Raw genomic sequence first — 17,756 nt, forward strand, 5'->3', positions numbered from 1 at the left:
AGTCATTAAATCTAATTTATCGCGACACTCGTGCCGCGTTTCAGGGACGCGGCCCGAAACGAGGGTGCCTCGGGTTTCCGCGATTCGGAGCCGAAAGACCCCGCGGGTGCTGATCCGGTCGCAACGTTCTTTCACCGATACCAACTTTTCCGCGTCGCGCTCTCTGTTCCCGCGAGCGCGCATCGTTTGTTTCGATCCACCAGCAATTTCAATCCGCGCCGACCGGGTTAAAAGCCTCCGACTCTCGCCGAGCACGGCTGAGGGGGGGGAAAAAAGCGAGGGTTAAAAACCGTTTGTCCCGGTCGAACGGAGTTGCCGAAAATGAACGAGAGAAATGGAGATGTGAGAGAGAAAGGTATGAAAAAGACGACGATCGATCGATGATCGAGCGAGACCAGAACCGGCGTCGGGAGTGTCGTTGGCGGTGGCGCGGCAGAGATAACGACGAGAGGTTATAAATCTCCTTCCGGTCGGAATCGGGAGCGAAGCAATCTGCGGAATGGTCCGGTCATCCGTCCATCAAGTCACGCGTACCGCGACGTACAGTCTACGTATTAATATATCTGCGGCCCGCAGCGGAGATCCGCGCGCGCGTTAGCCTCGTACAACGCGTACAGACGCATCTCGTCCAGGGACGCTCTTGGCCCCGCGTACACGTTGTTACGATCGAGTGGTGCTGTGTGTGCATGCCACCGTACCTTGCCCACACGGTGTACGGTGCACGGTGTACGGTGTACGGTGTATGGCACGCGGTGTACGTCGCGTCCTACACGATGCGCGATGCACGATGCACGATGGACGATGGACGATGCGCGGGACTGGTCGTTCCCGTTCTACCTCCTGTTTCGGCCTCGCTCGGTCTCTCTCTCGGTATTTATGCGCGTTTCGATGGGAAAAGGCAGCGCCGCGCAACTCGGACGCGACGCAAGATAATTTCTGATTTACCGCGGCCTCGTCGGACCTGTCGGCCGCCGTACATCGCCGTAGATCCGTCCTCCGCCGTTTTCAAAATGGATTCGTTTCTGCCCTTACCCCCTCACCCCCTGTCCGCCCTCTCAGATATTGCATCACCGAACCTCTTTTCCGAGGCGCGAAGCGTCTACAGCTTCCGGTTTCCGGGGGGGGAACCGCCGTCGTCGTTGTCGTCGTCGTCGTCGTCGTCTCGACCGGTGAAAAATTAACGACAGAAGGGAGGACGCGGGTATTTGCCCCGTCGGTTCCGTAACGCGAAATCGCGAAACGATAAAGAGCGGTCGTCAACCCGGGGATGCTCCTGGCTCGTTACATTATTACGAGAAACTCCTTGCGGGGAATTTCCAGCTCAAGTTTGCGGCCGGGAATCGCGAACAAGTGTCTTTCCGCTGTCGTTCGGCTGAATGTTTCAGGGGCCGTTTCGCGGACGTTGCCGCTGGACGCGCTTACATCTTTTAACAACGAGCAGCTTTCTTTCCCGTCCTCCCCTCGGCTTTGTCCGGCCAGCCTCGGCATAACTTGCCGCAAAAATATCGAATCTCGATAAACGGTTTTTACCCTTGCGCCGATTTTAGCGAGTCGGCCTTTCCCCGAGACGTATCGGGCTCTTTCATAAGCAATGCGGTTTCTTATCTCTTTAAACAAACAACCGTATCTTATTCGTATCGAAACTGTTTATGAATTCTTTAGCGCCGCGCTCTCTTTCGATCGTCCTCGTCGTAGTTCGGATCCGATGATCGAACCGAGGCTCTCCGAACCACGGGAAACTCGTATTTCCAATGCCAGATTCACGAGAACTCGTCAATTTTATGGCTGTCAGATTTCATAAATATTATTCGTAAGCGATTCGGGTAACGTATGCTCCAATTAAAAGAAATACAGAATATTTTCGAAACTTATACTCCAGTTCCAAAAATATCAAGTCATTTAATTCGAGTACACAGAATTAATCTTTCCCAGAGGATTTCGAAATCCTACGCTCCGCCGACGCGCGTACAGCGTATAACACCCAAATGACTAATGTTTACCGATTAATATGTTTTATTAAGAATTTATACGAGCAAAATGTACAGACGAGCAACGCGTACGAATTCGTAGGCCACGTTTATGACTTACGCAAGTTTACGGCGGGTTAACGATCAAAATATATGGAGATTTGAATGCCTGTTTCTTTTCACGGACTGACGGAGTGCTCGGTTGCTATGGACCGTTGCTACGGACCGAATTTTCGGGCCACCCTCCCCTTCACCGTCTCGAACGAGCCTACTTAAGTCGAAATGCCCTGTAAAAACAAATTCTGCCGCGGCCAAACGTTCTGACTCCCAACCGCTATTTCCGAACCGAAAATGTTCCCGTCTCTCGACTTCAAAATTCTTGTAACGTTTAAGGGGCACAATTTCTCCGGCGGGTCAACGTTTCGTTATCCGGGTGGGAAAGTTTTGGAAAGCCAGCTCTCGGGCGTAACCGGAGGGTTCGGGAATATAAACAGAGAAGGCAGAGCCCGGCGCGTTTCGAGGGAATGGTCGAGAGCGATCGTGTACGAATCGGAGGATCGAGGCGAAAGGAAGCCGGAAAGAAATTCGTAAACGCGTATAAAAAGCTGTGCAGACCGTCGCGCAAACATCGAGGATCGGAGGGGCTGCCGTCGTGGCGACCGACGATGCCACGAAACGAAAGAAAAGGAGGTTCCGAGCGACGGAAGAAACCGAAAGATAGAACGAGACGGTGGCAAAAAATAAGCGGAGGGTCCAAGTTAAGTGCTCGAGCGCCTATGTGGTCCGGTTACCAAGGGATTATATTCCAAGTATTGCCATTATGCCAACAGTTTCCTAGGAAGGCAATTTTCGAAATATTTAAAATACATACAATTACCGCGGCTAAGCCGTCCCTTATTATAAAATAGTCTCCGCGCGTAGGGTGGCTACGTAACGCAACAGAAACGAACGACTACCGACGACTACGACTCCGAGAGAGGATCGTCCTCGTCCTTTCTTTACGCCGCGATCGCACCACGAAATTACAACCGTTGGACGCGCGTCCAGGTACCTACCAATTTCTTCCGGCTCCTCGCGACTCTAACCGTGAAGATGCTAGGCCCCATCGAATCTCCGCAAAAACTAACTATACCTGGATCCCCGTAGCCAGAAGCTATATACCGACGCGTACCCTGGGGCCTCGTGCCCTCGTACCCTGCGACGCCGTTGCGTGCCTATCTCTGCACCCGCGCCCAAACAACAGATACGACGACATCGTCACCGTTCAAACACGTTTACACTTCGCCGGACATTATGCATAATACTTTCTTTGCTCTCGATATCCGGGGGGAGGGGGCAGGAAATTTAAATTTCCCGCGCGTCTACTGTTCCTCGACGAGAAGAGGGGCACAGCTTGTTTATTCTCCCCCGCGTAATGCGTATCGAATAAATGCGTGAAACGCTTTGTTCAGACTTCGGACCAAGTACCATTGTATCGGTGGTATTAAAACAAATGCAACGACAAAAAGATTCGATCGCGTCGTTAATTGGATGTGCTGTTCCTCCGTTCCATAATTCCGCCCACCGTTGTTTATCTAGTATTTCAGTGCTGGCGATCCAGCATCCTCTCTTTGGTTTTTGCGCGCAGGGAAAACCGCGTCCGTGCCGGGGCGTGTCGATAACGATGGTCAGAATTCCACGGAAACTGACGGCGCAAATTCCTGTCCGAATCTTCCACTTTCGACAGATTTAGATTTCTAAACGGCCGGTCAAGGTCTAACAAGTTGCCTCGTATATACGATGGGAAACTTTTGCTAGTTTCTTGACGGTATTCTCGATCCTCTTTTTCAAGAGCAAAGATTTATCAAGATTTTATCCAATATCCCAACCTTAGTATACTTTTGTATTCTTGCTCCAGAACACGGACCAAGGGTTACGAACAGTTTTTATTCTGCATAACGGAACGCAATGTGCGATATTGAACTAATCAACTGGTACGGTAGAATATTTTTTCGGGTATTCATTCCCGTGAAATCGTAAAATTTAGAAAATCGAACGGAGAAAATATGCCATAAATATAAAAAATGCCCGCGACCGTCCTGCAACCAATAATTTCGAGAGTTATAAAAATAGTATTGGATAGAAAAAAATTTAACGCTCACGGTTTTGCGCGGGGTGAAAAAATATTCCCGATGAAACAGATCGCGGGAGCATCAAACTATTTGGTAAAAAATTTCGCTTTTCCGTTCGATCCGGCAAATGCACCCGTCACGTTAATAAGTTTGCGGATATTGAATTTGAAATAAAGCTATTTACGCCACTTTTCGAGAACGAGCAAGATTTCCAGAGCTTTTTTGTAGAAAGTGTAAGAAACGATCGTTGCTCGGAGACACTGGTATCGCGTAATCGCGCGAAAAACTCGCGTCGTGACGGATGAAAATTCGAACACGGAAAAGCCGTTTAACCGTCGCCGATACGAGTTATTTAAGTAGACGTATAATTAGACGCTCGAGACGCGCGTTATCTTTCGACAAGCATAATACAGACTTTGTGCAAATAAAGCGTGCTGCGAGCCAAGATACCGTTCGGGCGCGAGTAAAAAATAACCGCGCGTAAAGGCGAGAGGCGTCGGATCGCGCTCGAAAGTATCGACGGAAGCGATATTGGTTTCCGAATTGCGCTTGGAGAAAGGTCGCGAGGGGGGGCGGGGGGCGGACTTAAGATCGCAGCTGCGATAGAGGTGGAACTCTCGATCACCGTTTGACGGGTCTTGTAATCGACTCGCGAGCAACCGGGGTCCGCGCAGCGCAGACGGTGGCTTTTTCTCTCGCAGCGTTCTCTCGTCGAAGAAGGGTTCGGTCGGGCGTCACGCATTTTAATACATCAAGCTTTTCAATTTTCCCGCGGCTGGTATCGCGACGAGCCCCTGCCCGTCGAAACGACGCTCCTGATATATCGCTTAGGTGGCCCGTTACGCGTTCATCAACGCGAGAATCGATACGAGAGCGCGTAGACGATTGCGCTTTGTGTCCGGGAGCGGAGAACGCTCGGAAGCGCGCGCGAAAACACAATCAAGACCGGCCACGGCAAAAACACTAATTTAAACGGAACGAAGGAAATATGTAGTCGTATCCGTTGTGTATCAGGATGAATGGCGCTCGCTAGCTCGCTCGCTCGGTTACTACGATTCACGATTTACCGTTTTGCGCCTTTTTTCCCCTCCGCCTGTTCCCGGCGTTCGCTTCCTCTACCGTCCGTCGTGGAACGCGACAGGCGTTTCTCTACGGCCACCGGAGACGAACACAACGGGGATAGACAGAGGAGGAATGCTAAGTGTACGCGAGAGGATTTCCTAGGCAAAGCCGCTATTGCCAAAAAGGATAACGCGAGGGAAGATTAAATTTTTTTTCGACCCGGCCGACGCGCGCCGCGGCGTCGTCTCTCCCTTTTTTTTTTTCGCCAAACGGCTCCGTTCGTTTCTTTCCGCGAGCGTCGCCCCCCTTTCTTCGAGCTTCCGGGACCGCGAAATAAAACAGACGCGTCTCGATCGCGCAACTATCGTCGAACGATCGGCGAGTTAAAAGACAATTTATATTTAAATCCCGTTTCATAAAAGCTCTTAATCCCAAGGAAATCCGCCTCTCGCGGTGGAAACGATCCTTTGCGGCGACTAAATCTTTAATAATCCATCCTGGAGTCGCGGCCGCTCCTCGACGGGGTGGATTTTTCCGCGAGCGAGCCGCGCGTTCTTGCCGCGCCGTGGTCCGTTGCCAGTCATCGGTTTTACATGTAAGTTTTCCCGTGCAACGTTCCTTTGACGGATTTTCGCGGTGCACCGTTCGCGCTACTCGAAATACCAGAATCAACGCACCTCCTATTACGTTCGCCCGCATCAATTAGGCATTTTAATCGGAAAGGCCTCGCGCGCCGCTGCTGCGGAATAGTTGCGATATACTAGCGTATTACGATACGAGCAGGCATGCCCGGAGAATTGGAACGTGGTTGCGTTAACATAATGGAATTCCGCGGAATGTTATGCCCATTATACATACCCGATTGCATCATCGGACCGATATATACTCGCGATAGAAAAATAATACTCGGCCTCCGACGACCGGCTCTCTTCAATTTTCTAGATTGCCCGAGAAACAAGGATATACCTCGTCGTATTTGTCTATTACGCGCGCAACGCCGATCGATCTTGACCGTTTCCTAACGGGCACGATCAGTTACGCGATAATTATTTGCGATTTACGTAACCGGACGCCGACAGATTTTTCGATATCTCACGCGTGCATCGATCTACCCTAAGCTCCGATACCTTCGACCAAGATTCGACGCTGCCGTTTTTTTCCAATCTCTCCTCCTTGTCACGCGTTACCTCTTAAATTAATTCACGTTACAGGAATAACCGTTTTTTATTTATTTGCACGGCATTTAACGGTGATAATAATTGCAGCCCACATGTCCACGAGTTCAATTTTAATGCACCGTCTAGCCGAATCGGGAACTTCCAAACCCGAGGAATTTAAATCTTGTTTAGCGCGTCCGGATCCGCAAAGCAGAATATTCGATCTTGTTAACACCAACCGCGAGGAAGTAAATATTTTTGGTAGACCCCGCAACATCGTTTCGAACCGTATGCACGGAAAGTCACTCGTAACATCGATGCACCATAATTTCATTCTCGCACTTTTCCTTTCCTTCGTCTGTCCGTGCGCCTGTATTCCGCCGTGCTCGCAGCCTCTCTGACCCCCCCTTGGAAAAAAATAATAATAATCGCTCCGAACCTAAATTTCATATCTCCAGATACGCCCGCGCGGATCTTATCGCCAGATTATGCAATTTGATATAAACAGTCGCCGAGATAATTTGAATTTCTTTGAATCGTTCCTGCTTTAATTCTGGGTGGACAGATTTGGAGCACCGTTTTGGACCGACGCGGCGCTTACGTAGGGTTACGTGTCAAACTTCAAAGGCTTTGGGTCTGATTACTATTTTATGAACTGGAACTGTTCTGGGGGCGTGCCAAAAGAATCGAGACCACCAATGCCCGGGTACTACCTTATTATACACAAAGGGTTTCCCTGGCGTTGGCGGGGAACGATAGCCAAGTCATCGATACGATTACGACATCCTGTAATCGTTTCGATCGTCCCTGCGCAAAATTGAAACAGTTTTTTGGGGGAAACGGATACTTGTATTTGCAAGTATCTATGCTATATTCAAAAATGTATTCGAATCGTTATTTCGAGGCTGGTGCGTGGAGAGTCCCGTCGATCGGCGTCAGAGTTTCAAAGGTGCAAGGAGAGGATCCACGGTGACAGATCCGTGACACGGTGAAAAGGTTGGGATGGTTGGTCGATCGTCGATCGTCGATCCGGGTCCAAGGAGGTTTGGAGCGACAGACAGGGACGCCGGTTGCGAAACGAAGCGCGGTCGGTAGCTGTTCGTTTAATAACTTGCGCCGGTGGCGGACGATAAATAATGCAGGAGACACCGTCGTCCCGATGTAATTAACGAGAACAGTCGATACCCGGTGTGTGTCACGTATGCGCGAACGAGCGCGTAGTCAATATTTGTCATTCGTTTTAACAAAAAGAACGTTACAAAACGGTCGGATGCTCCGCGTCCAAATATTGACTGTGCTCATTGACGTTCATTGATACTCTCAATTAGTGCACACCGTCGAAGCCGATCGTCGGGTAATTGGACCTCTCCGGCAAAGGCACGATGGACCGTTGCCGTCCGTATGGTCTTTCGTTGGACGACGTTTCGTGTAAAAACATTCAAACGAGCCGACCCAACCCTCCAATTAAAAACGCGTCGCCTTCTCCCGCGCCTTTGCCGGCCACCGGCCGTCCCGGGCTACGCCAAAGTCATTTTCCGCGAATTTGCGGCGCGTCGAGACGCCACTCCGACGTTTCTGCCTGCCGCGAAACTTCCACGAGGAGAGAAAACCGTGACGGATCTCGTTAACGGCGAGAACCTAATTATCAACTTTCGAAAACGGTTACACGCTCCATAGATTTTTTTGCTCCCTCGGCCCTACGAGGACCCGTTCGTTCCCGGTGCCCCACCCCCCTGCCCCCGACCTGCTTCGCCCTTCTTTTGTTTCGTTCGCCACCTTCGCCAGCGCGCGGCAAACGCTTTCGCGCGCGCCAACTCGTTAAGGGACTCCTCCACTCCAGACCCACCGAACAAACCGTTTCTCTTTTTTCGCCCTTTTCTTCAAACTATCGGAAATCATTCGACTACGACTTTCAAAGTTACACCAAACGTCGAAATGCACGTTCGACGCCCTGAAACTGGGTCAATTTTGGTTCATAGATTATTTATATGCTCGTCGCAGCGATTGAAAAAGCAACCTTCTCGCGACAAGATTGGAAAATGGAGCATGTAACAAGTAGTAGTTTTAATAGAAAAATGACGTCAACGTTTGGCCAAAAACGACCAGTTTTACGTTATACGCATAGATTAAAACCCTGTTCTTCTCTACGCTACTTCTTCCCGATACCTCTGACAATTCGGTACGCCTATAAAGTAAATTTATATCATCGAAACGGAACCGTAACAAATTGTAAACGGTCTATTTTTATTTAAGAAAATGTTCCGCTCGTTTCTGTAAAATTCCGCTGTTTCTCGGTCTAACGGGTTAACTTTAGAAGCAGCATCTTTTCGCACGCTTTATTTTCTTTATCGCACCGATGTTTACCTTCTACCTATAATTCCGTCGAATCGCGCAATAATAGACGCTAAATAAATAAATCGAATAATAATATTTTCGTCTCGCTGCCCGGAGCTGTCGTACGATTTCGGAGAGATGGAATTTAAAAAATTAAAATATGCTTCCCCGAAACACGAGTGAAAAATATATATGTAACATATTATAGGATTTTGGAGCAAAAGACCCCCGTCGATGCGTTCGGGATCAACGTATCGATACGTAACCGTTCTATATTCCGGAGCCACGTGCTAGATGGTGGAGACGTTAATTTCATCGGTAAGATTCGCGTGGACGAGCACGGCTATACTGTTTACGCGACCGTTGACACGTGCTTTTTGTCGCGGTGTTTACGGAAGCCGCGCCGCATCGGGCAACGTTGTCCCCCGATCGATCGATCGCTCGCGATAAAAGATGCGTAATCGACTCACCCTTTCCTCCTCACGGATCATCTCGGCGATGCCGGGCTTAATCTCCAGATCGTCTCCGGGAGTCTGTTGACCGGCGACTCCCTGTTGATGATGTTGTTGCTGTTGCTGCTGCTGCTGCTGTTGTTGCTGCTGTTGTTGCTGTTGCTGTTGCTGAACGACGAGTTGCTGTCCGTGAGCGGTCAGGTGGTTGACGGAGCCGTGGGGACCGGAAGTCACGTGGCCGGGCACATGGTGAGCGGAGACGGAGTGCGAGCTCTGCTGTCCCTGCGGGGGCGGCGGCGGGGGCGGTGGCAGAGGCAACGATACCGGGAGTTCCTGAACGTTGATCTGCGGCGTAACCGAGACGCTGGGAGTGCCGGGGGACCCGAGGGATCTCGGGGTGGAACTGCTGGTGAGCATCCCGTGAATGTCGGGCACGATCACGCCTGCACCGCCGGAGTTGGGGTCCTGATCGTCGGGGATGCTTCCAGGCGCCAATCGGTCGGGGCTGCTGCCCGGTGGCGATCTCTCGCCGGATATTCGACGGCGTTTCTTCCTGTGCATCGCCGCCGCGTTTGCCGCCACCTCCTCCAGGCTCGACCTGGACGTCAATTCTTGCTCGCTGTTCACGTCCGCGAGGCCGCGGATCTTGAGGCTCTCCGCGACCTTGAGCAGCGGACCGATCTGCTCCTGCGACACGTTGATCTCGCCCTTGTACATGAACTCGACGGCGGCCTTCAACTCGGGCCACTTGATGTCCTTCATGATGACGATCGGGTGCTGGCAGGGATTGTCGAAGAACAATGCCTGGAAATACGGGCTGCACGCGGACAGGACCATCTTGTGCGCCTTGACGCTGTGCCCGTCGCAGGCCAGGGTCACGTCTACGAAGCTCTCGCTCTGGAGAAGCTGATCGAACACGTTGGTCAGATTCGTTTGGTAATTGTTCCACCTGAGGCAAAACTGCTGGGGCGACCCAGCGCCGCTCTGTTGCGTCATGGTTTCGGGGGATTTCGAGTCTCGATCGTTTCCTCTTCCGCTTCTCTCCTCGTGGTGGTGGTGCTCCTTGCGATCGCGGTCCACCTCCGCCGCCACCGCCTCCTCCTCCTCCTCCTCCGCCGCCTCCTCCTCCTTCAGACCGGCGCGGTCCTTGACGCCTTCTTCCTCCGTTTCCTCTCTTCGCTCCGTTTCGATCGACGGAATGTTCGCGTGGTCGTTTCACTGACCGGTCGCGACCGAATCAACAGCCAGGCCGCATCTGTAACACATAGGTACACAGCCACGCGCGAACCTCGAAATACGCGCGAACCCGGCGCGCCTCCTCGTGGCAACGCGCGCCTCTCCGTCAGACGTGCGCGACCTCGGGAATCCTTGTCCCGAGGATTCCGCGGACGAGCATCCTTTTCCTCCGGACTACTTCTCGATCACCGTTCCTCGTCGTTTCTTTTCCTCGCGAACGGGCTCCGTTCGTTATCGTTATCGTTATCGTTATTACGCGGTTTACGGAAACTGTTAATTCGATTTCGCGTCAATGTCCTCGCGCACGCTGTCCCGAACGCATCCTTCCCGACTTTAAGCCCGGCGCGAATCGATCCTAGATCGAGAGATCGCGGGCACCCGCGCGCGCGCCACTTTCGAATAAAGGGACTCTCGTTGGTCCTCCTACTCTCCCTAGTACTGCCCGCTGCTGCTCCCTAGAAACGTGTCCGTCTGTCTTTGTGTTTCCCGGTGACAGCTCCTGCGCTCCGAGAAACGTGGAGAGGCTCGGGTGTCGGGGTTCGCAGCAGCACCGACCCTATCGAAAATCACCATCGACACCAAACACCATCACCGAACGAACAGCACTGATCGAGAGCCCGATATCTCCGAGTATCGGGAGAGGATAAAGGTGCGCGCGGTTTACGTGGGTCGCGTGTACGTACACGCGGCGCGCTTTCAACGGACCGATGGGGGCGACAAAAAACGCAGGACGGAGGATGCACGATCTGCACCCCGTGACGAGCGCGTCGCAACTGAGAGGCTCGCCGCGGCGCGGCGCGGCGACGGTTCGCTCGAGCGGCTGTAGAGAGGCCGTGAGGCGGTCGAGCGCCGATATACCGCGCGTTCGCAGCCAGCGGTGCCAGCGTCGGTCGGCTCGAGGGGCGCGCGACCGTGCCAGAGAGAGACGGACAGAGCGCCGCGACGCGCGACCGAGAGCGACGGAGGGGCCGCGTACGACGGAAAGAGACAACCGATCGCAAAGAGAACGAACGAGCGCGGGTGGAGGAAGCGTACGTAGCTCGCGCGTCCTCGCGTTCCCCTCGCTCCGTCCTCGCATCGGCCAATCGGGAGCCTCGCCTTCCGATCGGACGCGCCGACAGGCGCCGCCCCTGGAGACCGCCTCATACCGCCTCTCCTTCTTTCTCCCTCTCGCGATCGGCCTCTCGCTTCCTTCACCGAGAAGAAGAGAATTCTCCCGCGGCAGATCGGAGAGGAGGCTCGCCGATCGGCCTCCCGAAACTCCGATCCACCGATCACGACGACGAGAGGCGAGCCGCGCCGATGCCGCTGGTGGTGGTGGTCACCGGTGCCGCCGTCGCTGACTGCTCTCGCGGTCCTACCTACCCTCCCCCTCTCCCCCTAACCCCTCGCGATCCTAGTCCTCCGCGGCGTTCCGCTTCCGAACGCCGTGACTCGCGCGCGCTTCCGCTACCTTCGATTTGCGCTCGCGAGGCCACGATCATGTCGCCTAAGTAAACGCCGAGTCTCGGGGTACCAGTGTTCCCTTCGACCGATCTCCCCTCGTCGGACCTAGATGATCATCCGCGATGGGAATTCGAACCGACGACCCTCTCTCGAGCACCCCCTCGCTCGCCTGACATTTTCTAGATCCATCCTTCTTTTGACAAGCGACGAGCATCCACGGAACCGGAAACCCGAAAAGCTCACGGTCCACGACGCAGGCCGAGCGTTTGGAAAATACGATGCCTCGTGGTGATCGCGAAGCGCAAGTTTGATTTCGCGGATCTCCGAAGGTGGTCCGCAAACAGGAGGATCCTCCGAGAAAACAAACCGGAATCGGATTTACGTCGGATCTGGGCAAAACCAACAAAGACCGTGGGAAAATTAGACGCGCCGGAATCATCCCGCGATCGTGAAAGTGCGGAAACTCGATAAGCGCGTTTTTACTACGAATCGTCTTACCGCGTCCGGGCGATCTCGATTCACGATTCGCCGTTTCACCGATCGACTAACGAGTACAGCGATAGATCGGATCGCTCCCGCGCGAGAAAATGGCTCCGTTCCCCGGTAATTATTATTTATTTACTTACGGTAAACCTGTTAAATACGTTAAACACATGCCTATGGCGTGTACAAATAATTCGCGCAAATAAGTTTTGTGAACAATCGGATTTATTTTTGTCACATGGTAATTCTGTATTAATCCATCTTTAAATTTTCCTCCGTATTAAATGCATACGAAGAAGAATCAGCCCGTTAAATAAAGAGTTATCATTGAATACATAAGCACGCAGAAACAGCGGTGCGAGATTAACGAGGAACGATATCAAGGAGATGAGAATATAACGCTATAATGACAAGTAGGGCGGGCTAGCTTTTCTTACGATAACTTTTTCATTTGCAAAAAAGTTAATTATCACGTCTAACGACAATTGCTCGAGCAAACGTTACGGATCGTTACAAGTACAGGGCTGTTATTCGTTTATTATTTCGGAGAACCTCTCGGTCGAGAATGCGGTTTCGTTTCCGGATGCCCGACCGTCGCGTCGCCCGAACCGATTGATCGAGCGATCGAGAAGATCCCCGCTCGAGAAAGAAGTTTCGGGTACGGAGTTGTCGCGAGAAGTGAGTTCAACGAGGTAGCAGCGGTAACTTTTGAGTCGGCAAGGGGCTTCTTCGACTCTGCGTTTTCCGGAAACGCGAACGAAGATCGCTGCCCGCGATCTCGAGACGAATTAAAGAACGGTCGATCGACCCCTCGTTGTCCGAGCTCCGCGACGGTCTAATCGAATCGCGAGGAGGGGGAGGGAAACGATTATTTAACAACGACGCTTCGCAGCCTGCCGTTTTCTCGAGACAAGCAAGAATATTAACGATCGTATTTAGGGAGTCGTGCTTCCCGATAACAAAGTTACGGCACGCCGGTAGAAAGGAGAGATGGCCGTCCTAATGAAATTAAGGGTACAAAGAGACGGTTCGCGTCTGTCCCTCCGACTCCGGCAGACACTCCTAAATGGCTATTAACGCGAATTTTGGGACTAGCTAGCGTCGTACCCTCTTCCTTCCCCCGATCGCCGGCGAACTAGTTCCCGCACGATCGACGTTCGATCTTTTCTTACTTCCGGGGAAAACTCGATTTTCCCTTTTACCTAATTTTTATTCGCGTCCACGCCAAGGGAGAAAACAACGCGCGTTCTTACTATCGCTGTAATCACTTACAGTTGCCTACCATATACGATGCAACATTTATCCGATTTCTAAAGTTACGTAACCACCACGTGTTGCACCGCTTCCTTCCTTTCTTGTTAGCTAAATCTTTTCCTAATAGAACATAGTTTAATCCACGTTTATTCTTTAAACTGAACGCTACGTTAACGTGCCCAGCGACGGGGGTTAAGCCACAGAGGTTCCATAACGTCGATAAAAAGAAAAGACAGCGAAAAAACTGAGAAATTTGCAAGCTCGGCTCGTAAAGTTCGCCGTCGAGTGCTCTTTCGGCTTCTTCTCGACTCGGCTCGCGTTTCGAGCGTAACGCGATTACGATTATGTCCCCGGGCTCGCTCGAGGAACAACGGGAATCGTCGCGCGAGGATAGGCGCGATATTAGAACAGTAAAAGCGCGAATCGGACGCAGCAATGGCAAACGACCGACGAGTCGTTGAACTTGTATTCGAATAACGATGCTCGCGGGATTTCCGACGAAGGAATATTGCTCGGTTTTTACGGGTCAGGCCGCGTAAACGGTGCGCGAGATTGCGTCGCGATAAAAGCACGTTATTTTCCCGTGGCTCGAGCCTCGTTCGCGGTAGCCCCGAAACGCCTACGCGACTTCCGGCCTCGAGGCTCCCGTCTTCCGCGCGGAACAACTGTCAGACTGTTGCAATCTTCCGTGTGCGGTATCCACCTTGGTATTTAGCTTTTGCTACAGTTTACGTAATTATGGGGAAAAACGTATACGCGTCGTACGAAGTCAGATAGCAAAAAAAAAAAGATTTACGCCATTGGGATTCTACTTTACTACCATGGAGAATTAGTCTGCTTTCTATCGCGTTAGCCAGGGAATTTCGTTCGTAAAGATTTTATCAAGTTGGAGAGCGCGCGGAGAGTCGTAAAAAGAAAAAGTGACTTTCGCGTTTTGAAAAAAAGAGCGAGCGAAGCGTATCGCGCTCGCGCGAACAAGGTTTAGGGTAGTATCCGTTAAGCCGTGGATCATCGCGGCGCAGCTACGTAGGGGTGGCACCGGCTATAACGCTCGTATTTCTCATATCGTTGAAAGTTTCAGCCCGTGCAAGCCGAGAGAGCGAGCGAGCGCGTTGTAAGGGTGCGCGGCGTGGCGAGGCGCGAGGCCGGCTCCGACTCCAGGGCGGGAAGGGGCCGCTGCCATAAATTTTACTACGTAATATTGTTTAACTGCAAACAGTATACTAACGCCCTACGTCCCGGCGAAATGGAAAAATTTCGACGCACGGTCGCCGCGCCGACAGCAACGAAGAAAACTCCGGCGGGCGGCTTCGTTTCTTCGACGACGGGAAACCAACGGCGGAATCGGGTTTTGGGGGTCGTTGACGAACTTGCAAATGCACCGATTCGCGCCGTTCGATCGAGACGGGGTCTCCGTGGCCGGCGACAGTACTTTCGCGACGGCTGCGCGCACTCTCGGGGGCCAGTTACGAAAAAATACGAGACGAGAAACGCCGCTGCTGCGAAATAAACTCGTAAACCATCCGCGTTGCGATTCCAGTTTCCACCCTTCTTCCAACCCCTGGACTAATCCAAGTCCGTCTTTTAGTCCGTTTGCAACGGTGATTGTTTAGCAGTCAACGTATCGACTGTTGTCATTTCGTATCAGGACTTGGAAAGTGAAATTGAAGAAACGACTCGTTCGGGGTAGGTCCCCGGCAGACTTGTCGCTGGAGGATGGACGAGGGTCAAGAAGCGATCGTTTGGGGAGGCACGAGGGTAAAATGTCGCGTTTGGCGAACGATGGGACGTCGAGGTAGACGCGCAGCGTCTTGAGAGAAGCGGTGCGTCGCGTAAGTAGACGGGATGGTACGAAATTAGCCATTTCCAGGGTAACCGTTACCTGGTCTGGCTCTGGCCGCTCCCCCCGGAATTACAGAGACGGCAGCAGCCGTTGTACGTATTGTACAAGAACAATGAGCAAAGAGAAATATTGATGATGCTGCTGCTGCCGTGTGGCTAAGCGCGAGAGCGAGAGCGGGCGAACGAACGGCGTAGCGTGTGCGTGTGCGTGTGCATGTGCGTGTCGTGTGCGTGTGTACGCGCGTGCAGCGTGAAAGGACCGTGCGTATACATCGGGCGGCAGACGAGGGACGAAGAAGGAGGAGCGGAACGCGAGAGGGTACGCAGCGACAGGGAGGAAAGGAGAGAAAGACGGCGAACGAGGGACGGAGGGTACGGGATGACGAAGAGAAAGATAGAAGAGGTGCCGTGCAGGAAGAACGGGCTAGGGCAAAGGGATAGAACGAGAAGAAGAGCGGGTAAGAGGAAGAGAGTTATATGCTTAATATTTCAGCATCGCGAAATTCTGCCCCTGAATCATTAATCGCCTACCCCTGCGGTGCCTAGCCCAAGCGAGCCTCCTCCAACCCCTCCTCTCCTCCTTCTCGCTCTCGCCCTCTACTTTCGCCGCCCCTTACGCCCTCGTACCCCTTACGCTCTATCTCTGTTCGCGCCTCTGCACCCCCCCCCTCCCCTCCCCCCTACCCCCTCCTCCCCCGACGCTTTACCTTTTGCTTTCGCTCCTCGGCTAGGAATGCTACCCCGCGCGCCTGAATATTTCGAGTCCTCGCCGAGGCACCGGTACGCTCCTCGGCTAAGCTGTAATTAACCCCCTGATTAATTACCGCGGCTCGATTCTACGATTAAGAGCGCGATCGCGACGTCCCCGGACAGCCGTCGCCTGCTTCTTCGCCCCGAGCACGTCGCGATCAAATTCGGACCGGTTACCCTCTCAAACACTTTCCACCGCTACCCTTTAACGTCCCTTTTCTTTACTCGTTAAGGCGACGTTTCACCACGCACCGAAACATTTTTTAAATTACCACCCCTCGTCGACAGGTTCTCAGAGATAAACTATTCATAATTGTCGGTGCGTCGAGTATGCCTGTAGGGAGGGTCGGTCGAGGGAAAAGTGAAATATTCGCGAAGGAAGAGCGCGTAGACCGAGGGTGCAAGGAGTTCGATTCGGTGGCGAGGATAGAGACGATACTTGGGCCTATCCTAGAGAGAGAGAAGGTTCTGGCAGCAGTCATTAGTCGTAGCCGCGGCGGCAGGGCGTGCAGGTTGCGCGCGAGGTTAACGTTGCAGAATGGGGTGGCATAAAAGGGGAGTGGGTGGGTGGCCGTGTGCCTGGCTTGTACCAAACAATGATATCGGGTATTTGATTTGTAACCGACGACAATACTGACTTGCGACCCCGCATTTCATCCCCCGTCTCTCCTCCCTCCTCCTCCTCCTCGTTCTCTTCTGCGCCATTCTCTCTATACCTGCATCGATACTACACCTACGCGTCTACGTTTGTTAGGCACGCGAATATACCTAAACGGCTACGCAACAAGGCTATCGATGCAAATACACTTTCGCGCGATCGGCTTTTTACTCTCGCGTGCCCGTTCGAGATACCGAACGACGTCGATGGAATCTCTGGATACGTTTTTACAAGTATTAAAGCAGTATAGTATACGGTTCCCTTTTTGCTGTAAAAAAAGTTGTAGATTTTGCGTAACGGCAGCACGCGATAATCGCGCAAAGCACTGGAAGCAGCGGCCGTGTGCGCGGGTGGAAAAGCTCTGCAGCCCCGTCGTACTCGAGAAACCGGAAGAAGGGAAAGAAGACGACGGAAGGGAGAAAGGAAGAGAAGTCGGTAGCCCGTGCCATTTCACGAACGTACGTACATATTTGGCAGAAGACAGCCCAGCCCCGGCAGCCAGGTGCAACGGACCTATTGACGTGTTAATTGCGCCTGAATAATTGAAGGGGGCCACCACTCGACAGCGGTGCTCTGTCCTTTTAAAATGTCTGCCGATCTTGTTAACCCGCTCTCTCTGAGAGCGATGTCGAGCAACCGAAACGATTCTTTCGCGTCTCAAAACGAATTCCAACAGTGATCCGTCGCGTTTTCGAAACTCTCGAACCATCAAAATCTATCTCAAGATATTACAGAGTTTCGAGAGTTCTAAGCTTCGAAACTTGGACGTAGAAACGCACAACGATCGATGCACAGTCGTTTGAATTTGTTAAGTATTAACGAAGAAAATTGGAAAAATCATCCGGATGGATCGAGCATTTATTTTCTAAAAATATAGTTTCAAGGAAGTGCAATGCGTCGAGCGAAAATCACGCGGATCGAAGCGGAGGAATCGCGAAAGCGAAGTCAGCGGCCAGCTCGATCGAACGAATAAAGAGTATCCGTGCGAAATGACCATTTTTCCG

At 52.3% G+C, this 17,756-nt stretch overlaps 1 protein-coding gene across 11 annotated transcripts in view; it reads right to left on the reverse strand.

Moving 5' to 3' along the window:
* Positions 1-17,756, reverse strand: part of LOC122394971 (protein bric-a-brac 2-like) — a 253,470-nt gene that overhangs the window by 184,462 nt on the left and 51,252 nt on the right. For 2 of the 11 annotated variants that reach the window (XM_043392194.1, XM_043392193.1), the window contains exon 1: positions 9,102-10,194. The exons of 4 other annotated variants lie outside the window; for them this stretch is intronic. In XM_043392194.1, coding sequence (XP_043248129.1) covers positions 9,102-10,079 — 978 coding nt within the window. In that variant the 5' untranslated portion in view covers positions 10,080-10,194. Of the gene's footprint in view, positions 1-9,101; positions 10,199-17,756 lie in introns of those variants that run through there. 5 more of the 11 variants (XM_043392196.1, XM_043392195.1, XM_043392197.1 and 2 more) reach the window with 3 other exon arrangements.

This window comes from Colletes gigas, unplaced genomic scaffold (genome assembly GCF_013123115.1).
Source record: "Colletes gigas isolate AHSC1104 unplaced genomic scaffold, ASM1312311v1 Colletes_gigas_Sc00005, whole genome shotgun sequence".
NCBI lineage: Eukaryota > Metazoa > Arthropoda > Insecta > Hymenoptera > Colletidae > Colletes > Colletes gigas.